We start from the raw sequence: 17162 nt of genomic DNA, 5'->3' as shown, positions 1-17162 counted from the left end.
CTGAAGATCTACAAATAAATTTACAACAAATAAGATAAATACATTGTGTGTAACTTGTACTTGATTTTGATGGTTTTTGTGCCAGACCATTTAGTCATTTTTGTAATTCCTCCTCTAAGGTTTTGTGATTCATCTTGCTAAGTCACTTAAAAATGTAAGAAATTAAGTTACATTTACTTTGGAATTTAGAATATTTGTGATTTTTTTACAGGTAAATCTGGGTTTGAAATTTTCCAGGTAATTCCGGGTTTGAAATTTTCCAGCTAATCTGGGTATAATCGAACTTTTACAGTTTATTACTTCTAGGGTTTGCACTATTTAATGGAAAATAAAACAGAAACAACTGGTTGATCACTCTATCGTGAAAGGTAGTGCATTATCACTGTACTGGTAAAAGTTTGTTCGTACCACCAGTAACCCTACATTTTCAAAGTTCCAGATAACATCTATTAAACCAAAGTTATAAAATCGATTAGCCAACAACATACAGCCTTGATAAGACAGCACAGACTATGGTGTCTACTCAATTTTTGGCAACTAATTACATCCACATACATAGGAAAGGGTTGAAGAAATATAAATTTTCAAATAACATACAGTGAGCATGTTTTTTCCCTGTTTTTCCATCTGTAGACGATGTACTTGTAGTTCTGTCCCTAGTGTCATTGTGGCCATGAGATCCTGGTAAAATATAATTACATTGATAATAAATATATAAACATAACTATGTATTATGTAAAACCACTAAGATTGGTACAGGGTTTAAACCACAATAGTTTTTAGCAATGTATGTAATACATATAATATAAGCATGGTTATTGTTTTTTGTTTTTTTAGTTTTTATACTGATTTTAACTAATGTTTTGGCATATCTCAGCACCTGAACCATTTTTAACCTGCTTTCCTGGTTTCTACGCCCATTACACAATTGTTTGGTCCTATCTTGTTGGACAGTCAACCAAACCAAAGTTCCTGGAAAACTAACCAGTAATTACCAATTTCTCTGCAAGTGACCAACTACTAATCCCACATGATTTCTGAATTAGTGGTGAGAGACAAATGTCCATCAGATCCGATGGTCTAGATCAAATGTCACAAAGAAATTTCACCTCACCCAAGATCGATTCAGCACCCCATATAATTATTACTTATTAGATTATTATTAGTATTTCCAGATTTACTGGTGGAGGAAGACCTTAGGTGCCCCAACATGCATTATTCCAGGCACAAACGGACACCTGAGTAGAACCACTGACATTCGTTAAGCTAGCTGGATCGCATCCTCACATGAAAGAATCCAAAGTCCCTCTCGGCATTTGAAACCACAGAAGTAAGGGGCAAGTGGTCAACAACCTTCATTACTCGGCCATGACACCCTTGGACCACTTTGGTGTCTTGATAAAGACCAGATGGCATCAAAATAAAATTCTATTCAACTCTTTTTGTCATATGTCAATGGTCAGTCAACCATACCATGTTTTCTGGATACCTAACCAGTAAATTTGTCCGCAAGTGTCCAACAACATTGTACTTGTTTTGACATCTATCAAAAAAATACTTCTAATAATGAATATACCTGAGTGTGCTCGTTGTCTATTATGATGATGATGATTTGAATGATGCTGTCTTTGAGGTTGAGGACTAGGTGATTTTTCTTTGGCCCCTTTATTATCTCCTTTGACCTTCAACTCTGGTTTAACCTTGACCTCTTCTGCTGACTGGGTGACCTTTGACCCTGACTCACTTGTTGTAATGCTGTTAGGTAAGCTGACATCATAGTGGTTGCTATCTCCTACAGCTGTTGTAAAGGCAGAGTGGGTGGGGTAGGAGGAGGTGGGGTCAGAGGGGGAGTCAGTGGGCGGGACATGATATGTTTTTGTTGTTGGTCCATTAGAGAAAATTGTTGCCGAACTATTCACATCTAATTCTGAAAGGCATAAAAAAACCATAAAAAACAATGCAAAATAATAAATCTTTATAATATCATACAAATATATACAATGTAAGAGTATCTTGTAACTATGAACAACAATAATGTAATGCTACAACTCCTCAAAAGCAAAGTTTCATGTATCATTTTGGGTATGTTTTCAATTCAGGCATTTTCTTAGCATTTTGTTTTATTTCATAATACAATGAACTTAAAGGTGACCATAATTTCAATGATTCCTAGCACAAGTCTAGTCATCTGTTAACCCTTACTATACTAAATATTTTAACATAAATGGACTTGTGCATCCTGTCAATCTGGAGAAAACCGTGCCATCATTTTGAAGGGAATTTTTGAGTAACAGACTGAAAGCGAACAGTGAAGACCATGATCAGATGGCATGCACATATGTGCTGGTTGATCTTGGTCTGCACTTGTTGCATGGGCATTTTAGTTGTTACCAGTAGGCTACCTATACTCATGGGTAAAAGTTAAAAGATGTAAATCAAAAATCCTGAAAATCATGAATTAAATATTATTTTTATAGTAATAAGTTTTAAGTAGACCAAGAGCTGTTGGTAGAACAATGTGCTCAACTTTTCTCAATGCTTGGTAGTAAAACAAGAGCCTGAATCATGTAGAATTTTTAAGCGCACAAAGGGCCATAATTCTGTCCAAATTTATGTTAGAGTTATGGGCCTTGGACACTGACTTTTTTTTAATTACGCTCTCAAATAAATGTTTGAAGTTTCAACCCATAACCATCAATTTTTTTAGGAGATATCAACTTGCATGCAAAAACTTAACCAAAGTGTGGCGCCAAACCATGGAGAGTACAATAGCTCTCCTTATTCTTTAAATATTCGAGCTAACAAAAAAGCTTTTTGAGAAGAATACATTCAGAAAAATAACTGACAACATTTGCCCATGCATTAACATCTAAAAAGGTTTTTATACAAAGAATATTCCATTTACATCTGACACTTTGAGAGGAATGCTTGGATACTGAAATATCCCTGAATAATATTCAAAGCATTCTATATTAAGCTTTCACTTTTATAGAAAAGCTGAGTAATTTAAATCTAATCAATAAACATGTATACATAAATCTATTTACATCAGGTAAAGTGCACTGCAGATTGCATATTGATATTGTTAATTCTGCCTACTTTATAAACATTTTGAAGAAATTAAAATGAATGCAGGAGATATTTCTGTAACAGCCTATAACAGCCTAAAATTTTTTGACTGCCTATTGCCTTGTCCTTGGCATGTGCTACAACTTACAATTCACTTAGGATTTAAAACAAAAATGCAGCCCTGAGTATTTACTCCATAGATTTTGGATTCAAATTTCATAGAGGATATTTGTTTGTTTGTGTGTAAGATGAAATTTTATTTCATCGAGTGGGCTTTAAAAACAGTATTCTCACGAGTGGCGAAGCCACGAGTGAGAATACTGTTTTTAAAGTTCACGAGATGAAATAAAATTACATCTTACACAACAAACAGACAAATTTTCTTTTTATTTTATGCTTAAAAACAAGTTAAAACGAAATTTCCATAATTTTAACGTTAATATTAAAACTGTTTCCCCCATTGAGAGCCCCATTTATTCGGAATTTCTCATTAAAAAAAGAAGTCTTGAGCTGAAAAATAAGTCCGCCAATCAACATTAAATGACGGTGATATTTATTAATTTTATTAAAAAAATATGAATGATCGCTTGTTTTGATAATAAAAACAAACAATTCTTGTAGGAGAAAAAGTCCAACCATCCATCCATATTTCTGTTACTTAGCGCGAATTTATATTAGACTTGGCTTTGTAAATTGTAAGCGGCAGCCATTTTTTAAAGTTGTGTATTTCATGGGAGGAAAATAATTGTGAAAGATTCAGAGGGATATAATTTGGATTTGTTAGTCATACACATTTTTAAAAGAAAGAAAACTTATTTGAGGATTGTAACAGACAAAAAATAAGTGTTGACAGATGTGAAAACATTCAGAAAAGGAGCTAGGAAAATGGAAAACTTGGAAACCTGCTCAAGAACGCTGGGTTGATTTAACTTATTCTTCGAGTTATGGCTGTCAATGCTTTCAATTTTTCATAAAGCATACGGCAGTTATTGCTCGTAGGATACTTTAATATGCCCAAATGTCATCAAGAGCAGTTTTGCATGGGGAAGGAATGTATTTTTGAGACTGTCAAAATGAAACAAAAAAACGAAATTTGGTGATTGGAATTTCATGAATTTGAATGAATAGAAGTAAGTTTTCTTTTTATTACTTTTGACATTTAAGTTATTTATCAATTTCAGTTTTGCTTTTTCTTTAAACAGCCTGACATTGTCAGAATTGTCAGCAAAAATAAAATTGAGGTACCACATGGGGAAAATCTTAATAAAGTAGTTTCGTCATTGAAAAGAGTGAAATTATATTTTGATAATTTTCACTGTGAAATTACCAAATATAATTTTCACGGATAAATCAGTAATCCACTGAAAAGCATAAAATAAATCTACTTATTCCGTAAATATTTTTTGAAAAAGATTATTCGCTCCTTAAATAGCATACCAAAACATGGGGGTTATATAATTATATTGTGTTACATAAAATAATAATGAAAAGATAAAAAAAAACTTAAGGTAATACAAATATGTAATATTCCGAATTCTGAGAAGGGGAAACATTACATTGGTCTCAATATGACAAACCTAATTCAGAACAGTTTAAGTATTTGTGAAGATAAGGGAAATTCAGGGAAATCAACAGTCTTATCTAGAGAAAGCCTCTAATTCATGCAAAAAATAAATCTACCAAGGACATAGATTCAACAGGAATCTGACTTTTAATTTAGAGAAATAAGGATAGATTTGGCCTTTTTTTTACCATGATCTAAAACTCCATTTGTGATTGGAAGATGGGAGATATCTCCATTCACTATAACACTGGTGGCTGAACCGGATTCGCTGTCTGGAGTTTGTATCGTGTTCGTAGACTGTGCTCCGCTACGAGGTGCCTGAGATGATGACGATGATGATGTCTTTTTCTTGTTGCGTTTTTTCTTCACTGGCTATAAATAAATGAAAATTTCAAACATTATTCACATGTCATATTTCTAAGATACCTTTTTTCCGGTTATAGGACTTTATTTACTCATCCATTAGACTAAGCACTTGAAAGGCAGGGTCTAGATCTTACATTTTGAGCAGCTCATTTTTGCTTTGATACTTTTATATTTAAGACAGGTTGAAATTTCTTAGGCGTTTGCGTACATTTACTTTGGGTATAATTCATGGTTAAATAAATATCATTATCTGAGGTATACCCTAAGGAAAGAGAACGAAAGAAAGTAACCTTAAGAAACTTTGGAGTTACCTACCTTTGTACCTGAGAACTGCCATTCTTGTAGAGCCTCTTTGGCTCCATCTGAAAATAGACAAGCATTGATTTTTCTCCTCGTATATCTTTATTTAAACAACATATCAGAATACCATATTGACACTTGATCTAAACTATGGCTTAACTTCACCTTTAAAGGCACACCATGACCAGGAGATGAATAACATTTCTTTGTCCTTCTGTAGAAAGGGCAAATGATTGTGTTTATGAATGATGTAAAAATAGATTTAGAACATGGGAGTAATAAATGTTTATCACCTGAAGAAAATAGCATTAATTGTATGTGAAATTCCAGGTGATAAAAGCAGCAAAATGTAAACAAAATATTATTTTGACTTCCATACAAACTATTAAATGGCTATAACTGTACTAAGTGCAAAAACCCTAAAGAAGCAAAATGTTGCCCAGCAATTAAAGGCCAATGAGTAACTTTTTGGAAACTATAACAAGGTACCAAAAAAACAAGCTTTTGAAAAATAAAATTTATAGCATTATTAGGGCTCAATGGGCCTTTAAAGCTCATTAAATTATAATAACAGTAATATATTGAAGATTTAGAACACTGTAATGTGATCTCTTCAGCCGTTAAAGCTAACAAACATGGAGATATATCACTTATTGATACGCCTACAGCATGATCTTTGACTCAGGTTGCAATTCCATGTAATATAATGATATATACATACTGAACAAAATTCTGAAAAACAACTATGCAGGGTCAGAAAAATCAATTTTCTGTATTGCCCAGGGTTGTTCCACAGCCTGTGCAGGGAAGTGATATTTTTTCATAAATGTCATACGGACAGTAAAAAAATTATTTAAATGAAACGGACAAGTGTCAGGGTCAAAACCAGATTTTGCCGACCCTGGCTAGGTAAATCATTACGTCTTCAATTAAGTTTCGGAGTCTTGACACTTAATTTGAGAAATGCCAACATACCCTAATATACCATATATGTTACATTCTAAATTATTGTTATAGGTATTTGTTTACCATTTGTTTGATGACAATGAAAAGCTATCATGTTATATCTTAAAAAATGATATATTACGGATTCTTTTTGTTAATAAATGCATCGAAACAGTGGCACTGTGGTGTGTAATAAAAAGATGTTTATACATGAAGCCTTAATGAAGCTGCTTGTTCTAATAAAGGCAATTTAAATACAGTAACTAATATTTCTTTTATTTCATTGAAAAAGAAAATTCATAACAAGAACCAAACCTTTTACTTAAAACTAAAATGTCTATAGCATTAAGTTTGACTGAAACTTACTAAATCCTTATCAACCAACATTTTGAATTGCTAATTTTTGTGAAACAGTTATTTATTAATTAAGCTACAGTCTCACTTACATCCCGGCAGAGCCCCGGCAGAGCCCCGGAAGACGTCCGGGGTGATCCGGGAACGACCGGGGTACGACCGGGAACAACCGGGGTACATCCGTAACTCTGCCGGCAACGTCCTGGATGATCCTGGATGATCCGGGAACATCCGGCATTCGACCCCGGATGGAATAAAATATTTAATATCACCGGGGTGGTCCGGGATGATCCGGGAAGGTATAGCTTTACCGGCTTCATCCTTAGCTCTGCCAGGAACGACCGGGGTTATACCGGGAAAGCACCGTAGCTCTGCCGGCACAAACCGGGGATGATCCGGGGTATGATATAGCCGGTAGAGCTAATGTAGAGCTACGGTAGAGCCCCGGTATATGCCGGCAGAGCCCCGGTAACTACAGGCAGAGCCCCGGAGGATAAAGGTTGAGCTACGGTTAATCCCGGTAGAGCCCCGGTAGAGCCCCGGCAAAGCCCGGATCATTTCAAAAGAATAAGGACAATTTGCGATGATTGAACTTGTTTGTATTAAAAGCCTTACCTTTTCCCTTCTATCCAGTATGGCATAGGGATTTTTCAGAAAATCATCATGAATTACTATTCTGGAGCAATAGATATTATATTAGATAAAAATTATGTATCAAAGTTATCATTTTCGGGCGTTTTCAATCCACCGGGGTTCTACCGGGGCTCTGCCTGGATCGTCCTGGGCTCTGCCGGGGTTCTGCCTGGGCTCTGCCTGGATCAACTGGGGCTCTGCCTGGGTCAACCGGGGCTCTTCCGGCGTCATCCGGGAACGACCGGGGAAGCACAGGGATGAACCATAACTTCACCTGGGCTCTGCCTGGATGATCCGGAGCGCATCCTGGGTGGTTAGTAGGGAACTACCGTAGTGCTGCCGGGGTAAGTGTGACCGCAACAATAATTTCATCCCGGATCGTCCCGGATCATCCCGGTAACTTACCGGGATGGTCCTGGGCTCTGCCGGGAGTAAGTGAGACCGAGGCTTTAATTGTTTTCTGAGTGGTTACTAAGATATGTTTAGTTTCATCATTTAAATCTATAAGTATTTTTCTTCTTTTTTTTATATACTCTAGGCTAGGAAGTAATTGAAATGACGGTTAGCGATAAGAATTCACATGGTAATTGAAAAATTCCATCAAGTTAACAAGAGCTGTCCGTAAGACAGCGCGCTCGACTTTTTTATTGCTTGCCAATAAAAAAAGTTTTTGCAGTAAAAGGCAATACAAGAATCTCTGTATTTTTAAAGTGAACAATGGCCATGAGCATTAAGATATTTAGTGAAGAATTATTTTACTGAATTGTGTGATACCCTTGAACACTGCAGCAAAGTTTGAAATGTTTAAGTCAAAAGAGGGCTGGTAAGAAAGAAAAAAAAACTGAGTTGAGTTTTTTAGTGCTTGCCTATAATACAAAACATTGACAGTTAAGGGCCATAATTCAAATAAAATCTTTGACAGAATTACCTTCTCCTGGACATGTTTGGGAATCATGATTGTAAACAAGTATTCCAACTTTCAAATTAATATCTCAAACAGTTCAGTCAAAAAGTGGACTGGTACTAAAAACTTAACCAAGATTCTAAGTCGATAAAAGGCCTTAATTTTTAAAAACAAATCCTTGACAGAGTTACCTTCTCTTGCGTACAGATGGGGGTAATGATGTGAAATAGCATTAAAAGTTTCAAAGCAATATCTCAAAGGGTTAAGGCAATAAGTGGATTTTTACCCATATTCAATGTATTTTCTAAGTCAAAAAGGGGCATAATTCTGTCAAAAACCTTGACAGAGTTATGTCCTCTTGTCTGTTGATGAAGGTCGTGATGGTAAACAAGTATGGTCAGTTTCAAAGCAATACCTCCAATGGTTTTGAAATAAAGTGAGGTGGTACAAAAAACTTAACCAAGCTCAATACACTTTCTAAGTCAAAAAAGGGCCATAATTCTGTCAAAAACCTTGACAGAGTTATGTACTCTTGTCTGTAGATGGAGGTTATGATGGTGAACAAGTATGGTAAGTTTCAAAGCCATACTTGTAATACTTCTGAAATAAAGTGGGGTGGTACGAAAAACTTAACCAAGGTGTGACGCCAACGCTAACGCCGACGCCGACGCCGGGGCGAGTAGGATAGCTCCCCTTTTCATAGAAAAGTCGAGCTAAAAAAAGAAAATGTTTGTGGTTTTGGTTATAAATAAGTAATTGATAAATAAAAACCTATTAATTAATTCATGATGGTTCAGTTATTAGACTCTCTGACAATACATTTAAGAAAACAAGAAACTGCACAAATGCCCTCCTTTCTAGTCCTTAAAATTGGCTCATACTATTGATAATTTTGTTAAAGTGGGTACATGGAAGTGTTTACTCATAGGAAAAGAAAAATCATGACAAAAATATGAACTGAAACTGAATGAAAGCTATCATTAGTATTATGAGTGGAAACCATTCATTTAATGTCCCTGTGACCTTGACCTTTAACCTAGTGACCCCAAAATCATCAGGGGTCATCTACTAGTTATGACCAATCAGTATGTGAAATATGAAGACTGCCCAGGCTGTATACTGGTGGTAACTCAATGTTTTTTGTTTTTTTTTCATATTAAGATATTTGAGATTCTTAAGGAAATAACAAAATATATTTCTTTTATACAGGTGTTTTAAAATAAACTCTTTTTCAATATTCATTGAATATTTTGGAAGTCACAAGCCTATATATAAAGGAGTAAATGACTCCAAAACTTCCACTAACAGATGCCCTGTATCAATTTTTGCAGCAGATATATAGCTTTATACATTTAAATATAGAAAACCCAGAAAATGCTTAAGAACAACGAAACAAACATCCCCTTACAAATGGCAAGACAAACAATGAAGCAAAAATGCCAATAAAAAACAATTTGCCTAATATCAAAGTTAATTATAGTGTATGCCATAACATCAGACACAAAATGTAATCAAGTGACCTAAATCTGATAATAATACATGGTTCAATCAAGGACATAGTAAGTTCACCAAGTTATACACCAAATACTGAATATATACATACACCAACAACTTAGATAAGAATAAAATCTTCCTTACAAATATATAGTGTCCCTAATTGCTGATTAAACTATTTTTAAACACTGTGATGATAATTATGCCTATTAAATTGTCAATGAAAAATTTGAGCATAGTAAACATGAACCTACCTTATCTATATTGATTTGAACATGTGTGACATTATTTTGGCTAAAATTATATTGTTTAAACCTGCCTGACATTATTTTGGCTAGAATTATATTGATATATGAACCTGCCTGACATTATTTTGGCTAGAATGACATTGATTTGAACCTGCCTGACATCATTTTGGCTTAAATTATACTGTTTCAACCTGGCTGACATTATTTTGGATAAAAATATATTGACTGAACTTGCCTGACATCATTTTGGCTTGAATTTTTTATTACCCCATTTATACTTGAACCAATCTCACATTATTTCCTCTACACTTGTAATTCTTAAAAATTTATAAGATCTCTTAAAACTGTGTAAATCTTTACGTAACAAGTAGCATAAGAGCAAGGTCTTCAATAACAGGGAAATGAATAGGGGAAAACTGACTTATTTTAAATTACTCCAATGTCACATAATTTAATGGCCTTGATATTTTTTTTAATTTCTTCCTTACATTACTAAGAAGCCCACCTTCAGTAAATACTTAATGGCAAGTTATATACACTGATATACCCCCACTTCTTAACTGCAACTTTTTTTTTTTGTATTTTGGTTTGATTTTTATGTTGCACCAACACAGTAATATATATCATATCATCTTTCCAGCTTTACTGGTGGAGGATGACCTAAGGTGTCCTTCTCTGCATTTTTTCAGGCACAAAAGGGCATCTGAGTAGAACCACTAACATTCTTTACTCTAACTGGATAACTTCCTAACATGAAAGAATCCAAAGTCACTTTCGGGATTCGAACTGCGAGAGTGAAAGGCAAGTAGTTTCAAAATATTCTAGTAAGGCCTGTATATAATAAATTCCTGCAAAAGATCCAAGAAAGGTCAAGGTTACTGAATGCCGTCACTTACCTTCAAGATAGGCCTGTATAGTTTTCTCTACATCATAGTCGTAAAATTGTAGCACCAGAATAATTTCATTGTTGCTTCTCCCACTGACAACTTCTCTTACTGAGTTTACCTGAAAATAAACAAAACATTGAAATACATAATTCTTTTGTCATTTTTTTCTCAGTTGGGTTTTATGTACCATCATACACAGTATATGTTTGTTTGTTTTGCTTGTTTGGGTTTTACGTCACACATACACAGTATAGCTGATATAGTGACGTTCCAGCTTTACTGGTGGTGGAAGACCTCAGGTGCCCTTCCGTGCATTATATCAGGCTATAACAGGCACCGGAGTAGAACCACCAACATTAAGTAAGCTAGCTCCAGGATGGCTGCCTCACATAAAAGAGTCCACAGTCCCTGTTGTGATTCGAACTCACAGTGGTGAGGGGCAAGTGGTTTGAAATCAACGACCTTAACCACTCCCCCACAGACACCCTTGAAATATATAATATACCATTTATACATATAAACCATAATTATAAGTACGTAAATTACCAAAAAGAGGTCAAAATATGCAAAAATAGCACTTATCTGTATACAGTAGAAATTTGGTGATAAATACTGCAAAATCAGTCATTAATCACATTCAGCATGTAAATTATTACATGAATATTGAATCTTTTTTTTTACTTTTCTTAAAATCTTGGTACATTTTTTTTTTTTTGCAGCCTGACTGAACATATTTCTATAATTTATTTGACTAGTATTACAGACAATTTTTTTCAGGACAAACAAATAAAAAGTGTTTTATTTTTCTATAATGCACATATTCAGTTCAATTTAACAATTTAATTAACTTGTATCTGTTGCCAGTCACACTATGTCACCATTAATTCATGTTTCAGTTCATCTAAAGTACTTTTGTGGTTTTTTTTTATCAATTTCTATTTGACAAATCTATATGTCAAATCTCTTATCTACACAGACAACAAGGTATCAAGTCACAATGAAAAATATACGCATTAACAAGCATTAATGTTCTATCAATGGTTATCAAGTACATGTATAACCTTCATATACTAAAGATTTAATAGGCAACTCTTCAAATAGAAACACATAATTACTATGAAGAGTCTGGCATCCTAGTTTGCAGATTTGTTGACCTAATTCTGCCTAACTATGACTGACCTAAATTTGCCTATGACTGACCTAATTCTGCCTAACTATGACCTACCAGTCTAGTACTTCAAACAAAGGTCTCAATTAAAAAAAAACTCTCTTAAAATAAAATGTGAGTAACTGCAGACATTTATAAAATTATTGTGGCAAATTGTCCTTTTATTTACTGCTTACTACACTTTAAAATCTTACTGCTTACTACACTTTAAAATCTTACTGCTTACTATACTTTAAAATCTTTAAGGCAGAGATAGAAAATTCCACTCATCTGATTGTATTTGCTAGTATACAGTATTTGAGACAGAACTCGATGCAGGACGAGCAGAAAAATGATGCCTGCACACTGGATTTAGGGTTGAGAATTGAGTACCGCTCACGCCGGTGCTGGCGGGGGGGGGGGGGGGGGGGGTTGAGGGATGTTGCACTATATCACTATTCCTAATGTACAGACCCAATCAAGCAGAGTCTGTAATTTTCATGTAATTTTGCTGTTTTTAATCCTTCTGAGGGATCACTTTTTTCCAGATATTTTTACGTAACAGAAACAAAGGCAAACAATTTGTATGATAAAATGATGGATATTTTATAAAACAAATTATGGACGCATATCTAAAGGTGAAATAATTTTACACCTTTTCAACAATAAAATATGACACAAGGTTTTTCCTGTTTTATATTTTTTTAATATAGGTAATATATCATCTGGTTGTAGCATTTATCAAAATTAACATCCATTTATAAAATATAAGCTTATTAATGACTAGTTGACAGTTGTCTGCATGATAATGCCCAATAAAAAGTGAAGCAAGCTGATTTAATTTAATTATGCACAGGTATGCTAAAGTCTTAATAGGTAATAGTGCTAAAAATAATTTTAAAGATTTTTTTTTTTCTTTTTTTTTTTTTGGGGGGGGGGGGATAATGGGACTAGTGCAGACCAAGTTCAGCTGGAAAATCTGTGCTGCCTGATCATGGTCTGCACTGGTAATGAGTCAGTCAGTACATTTTTTTTTTAATTTCTCCCTAAAATTGATGAATGATTTAAAGTCCAGATTAAAAGATGGACAAGTCCATTTAAGATATTTAGAATGGTATTGCTTAAGCCTTCACTATGTAGATTATTTTAACAAATTTCAACACTCAAAGCCTGTACAGACAAATAAGATTTCTTCCAAAATTTACTTTATAAATAATGACAAATAAAGAAATGCCTCAGATAAAGCATAGTAAGTGAAGATGCTTAGCATCATAGACTTTAAACCTTTTGCCTTTCATCAAAGACCTAAAACCTTTTGCCTTGCATCACAGACCTCAAACTTTTTGCCTTGCATCACAGACCTTAAACCTTTTGCCCTCAAACTTTTTACCTTGCATCACAGACCTCAAACTTTTTGCCTTGCATCACAGACTTACCTTTTGCCTTGCATCACAGACCTTAAACCTTTTGCCTTGCATCACAGACCTCAAACATTTTGCCTTGCATCACAGACCTTAAACCTTTTGCCTTGCATCACAGACCTTAAACCTTTTGCCTTGCATCACAGACCGCAAACTTTTTACCTTGCATCACAGACCTCAAAACTTTTTACCTTGCATCACAGACCTCAAACTTTTTGCCTTGCATCACAGACCTCAAACTTTTTGCCTTGCATCACAGACCTCAAACATTTTGCCTTGCATCACAGACTTACCTTTGCCTTGCATCACAGACCTTAAACCTTTTGCATTGCATCACAGACCTTTAAAACATTTTGCCTTGGATCAAAGACCTTAAACTTTTTGCCTTGCATCAAAGACATTAAACTTTTTGCCTTGCATCAAAGACAATAAACTTTTTGCCTTGCATCAAAGACCTTAAAACCTATTTTTTTGCCTTGCATCACAGACCTTTTGAACCTTTTGCCTTGCATCACTGACTTTAAACCTTTTGCCTTGCATTAAACCTTTTGCCTTGCATCAAAGACCTTTTTAACCTTAAAAATTGCCAAAAGATGCTTGTATCAGGTACATGTAAAAGGTTAAGAAATACTTCATACAGTATCATTAGGAACTGAAAGAGCTAAATAATTCACTTGTGACCTTGACTAATTAACCTTTACTATAAGCAGACATTTGGTTTAGAATAGATTGCCTAAACAGCCTTGCCAAAACTGCCCCTAAGATAATTCTATAGAAGTTAAAGAAGAACTGATATTCCAAGACATTCGCCTCTAATTTGACCTTAGTGAAATAAAAGATCTACATTATGTCAAATAAATCACACTGTTAAGTCTGCATTAAAAATAATTAAATTCAATTAAGATAACTGTTTATTAAATCTGTTTTAAATTAAACCAGTATAGTACAAATGGTTTTCAAACAATCACTATTATAGTTAGATTAATTTTGGGTACTGTGAGTACACTTTAATTGTAGGCATGGAACTTCATGTTAATGTCACAAAGAACATTTCCGTTGGTTGTATATTTCATAGACTGATTATTTTTCCAAAAAGTAAAATGTAAATGATGTAATGCAAAATAATCTTACAGCAGACAGAAGGGCATTTCATTGCATATTAAATTCGTATATTGACCAGGTAACACTGATTATTGAGTAACACTGATCACAAAAATGTAACACTATCACAAGATGTAACAAGATCACAAGGTTAACACTATTTACAAAGGTTAACACTGATCACAAATTGTAACACTGATCACAAAGTGTAACACTAATCAAAAAGTGTAACATCAATCACAAAGTGTAACACTAATCATAAGTGTAACACTAATCACCAAAGTAACACTAATTACAAAGTGTAACACTAATCACAAGTTTTACACTAATCACAAAGTGTAACACTAATTACAAGTGTAATACTTATCACAAAGTGTAACACTAATCACAAAGTGTAACACTAATCACAAAGTGTAACACTAATCACAAAGTGTAACACTAATCACAAAGTGTAACACTAATCACAAAGTGTAACACTAATCACAAAGTGTAACACTAATCACAAATTGTAACACTAATCACAAGTGTAACACTAATCACAAAGTGTAACACTAATCACAAAGTGTAACACTAATTACAAGTGTAATACTTATCACAAAGTGTAACACTAATAATAAAGTGTAACACTTATCACTAAGTGTAACACTTATCACAAAGTATAACACTAATCACAAAGTGTAACACTAATCACAAAGTGTAACACTAATCTCAAAGTGTACCACTAATCACAAAGTATAACACTAATCACAAAGTGTAACACTGATCACAAAGTGTATTACTGATCACAGAGTGTGACATTGACTAAAAAGTATAGCATACCTTTTCCTTAATGTTATAATCTTGAGCCACATCTGCCATGACAGCCTTTGTGCGTGTGTTGAATGTAAGAGTAGAAGAATCACCTTGACTAATTAACCTTTACTATGGACAGACATTTGGTTTAGAATAGATTGCCTAAACTGCCTTGCCAAAACTGCCCCTAAGATAATTCTATAAAAGTTAAAGAAGATATTCCAAGACATTCGCCTCTAATTTGACCTTAGTGAAATAAAAGATCTACATCATGTCAAATAAATCAGTTATTTGTCTAAATCTTGTAATAATCTGTCAAGGATGTTGAAAACAAAATTCCTCCAATTTTGACATTAAAGAAAATAAAGTTTTCCATAAACAGTAATTAAATTAAGGATATCATTGCAATATTATAGCAAAGAAATGTTAGGCCAAGGCCTTTGTGAGAAAGTGTATTGACTCCTTATACAAGCATTTTCATGAAGATCAAATTGAGATTGTTAAAGCTGCATGCCTAGCCCTCCAGATCAGCCAAAATATTTCAAGAAAATACAAGTTAAAATGTAGATTTTTAAGAAAAGTAAAAAGATTCAAGTAATAATTCACATGTTATATGAGATTTACGACAGACTTTGTAATACTTACCACCATTCAAATGTATTTCTACTGTTTGGCCTAATTCAGCAAAGGCTATTTTTGCATATAATGACCTCTTTCTGTAATTTACTTGGATTGTAAGTGTCATTTGCATGACACAATGTTTTGCTTCTAAATACACTTTCAAAATTTTCATGAAAATTAGCATGAACCTTGAAGCATGCTGCTTTAACAAGGTTTTTCTGTAATTTGACTGTGTGGCCTAGTTTTTGACCCTAGATAATCTTTTGAGTTAACCAAGAAGTCATCATTAGATAGACACTTTTAAGCAAGTTTCATGAAGACCTGCTAAAAAAGCAGTTTCATCAGAAGGACTGATTTCCTTCTGATTCGACCGAGTGACCTAGTTTTTTTTTTAACACTTCAAAAATATCAAAGATGAATTACTGAGATATGCAATCAAACAATTTTAATTATAATCCAATTAAAAACATAACCAAATTATCAAAAAAGCTGAACATCCCCAGTGACGAAGCATTTTAACTATCTGCTCAGGTGCGGAAAAAAATGCAAGCTATAAAATTTTTAAAAAAAAATTAATATTAAAAATAATAAAACAAACAAAAAAAACGACCATAAAATGCAGCTTTAAAGTTCGAAAGACAAAAAGCCTGTCAAAAAAATAAAAGAACAATATAAATCATGCATTTAATTAAATGAACCATGAATGAGTAATGTTAATTATCCACAGCCTACATGTCAATCTAGGTATGTCGCTGAGGGACTTGTGCATATGTTCAACATTTTGTCAATCGTTAAAACATCAGCTTGGAAGTGGCAGTATATATTACATTTTCATAAATGATTTATAAAACAAGGCCTCCATCATCTTTTATTACCAGTTGTAATTCATGTTAAACAGTCAGGACTATATCAAGCTATGGCAAATATTCCCTGTAGCCATTTTTTCTCGCCAGCCAAAATTTTGTTGTTCATTTTTTCAGAGGCCAGCCAATGAAAGTTAAACTAATTAGAAAATACTGTTAAATGAAAAGAAAAAAAAATAATTGGTATTACTTGCTTATATCTAATACTTTGATTCCAGATAAATATCAGTTGTGGTGGTTGACATAGATTTGAAAATGACCAATTAATGTACTGGTCTTGGTTGATAATGATGATAATGACACAGATTATATTAAATTAACCAATGGAATTGGTTGATTACTGACACAGATTGGTAATCAACCAATGGTGTTGGATGATTTACTTTAATTGACCAATAGTATTGGTTAATTACTGACATAAATTTGTAATTGACCAATGGTGTTGGATGATTT

General features: G+C 33.8%; 1 protein-coding gene across 3 annotated transcripts in view; it reads right to left on the bottom strand.

Moving 5' to 3' along the window:
- The window catches only part of LOC132733010 (spermatogenesis-associated serine-rich protein 2-like), a 52334-nt gene that overhangs the window by 17279 nt on the left and 17893 nt on the right, over positions 1 to 17162 (bottom strand). For all 3 annotated transcript variants that reach the window (XM_060719571.1, XM_060719573.1, XM_060719572.1), the window contains exons 3-7: positions 10774 to 10882; positions 5315 to 5361; positions 4822 to 5005; positions 1577 to 1927; positions 598 to 681 (exon numbers count right to left, since the gene is read on the bottom strand). In XM_060719571.1, the coding sequence (XP_060575554.1) occupies positions 598 to 681; positions 1577 to 1927; positions 4822 to 5005; positions 5315 to 5361; positions 10774 to 10882 (775 nt within the window). The remainder of the gene's footprint in view (positions 1 to 597; positions 682 to 1576; positions 1928 to 4821; positions 5006 to 5314; positions 5362 to 10773; positions 10883 to 17162) is intronic.

Source organism: Ruditapes philippinarum, unplaced genomic scaffold (genome assembly GCF_026571515.1).
Source record: "Ruditapes philippinarum isolate M1 unplaced genomic scaffold, ASM2657151v2 ctg2344_1_1_1_1, whole genome shotgun sequence".
NCBI classification, from domain to species: domain Eukaryota; kingdom Metazoa; phylum Mollusca; class Bivalvia; order Venerida; family Veneridae; genus Ruditapes; species Ruditapes philippinarum.
The sequence above is the reverse complement of the archived record's forward strand: the minus strand, read 5'-3'. Positions and strand labels throughout refer to the sequence as shown.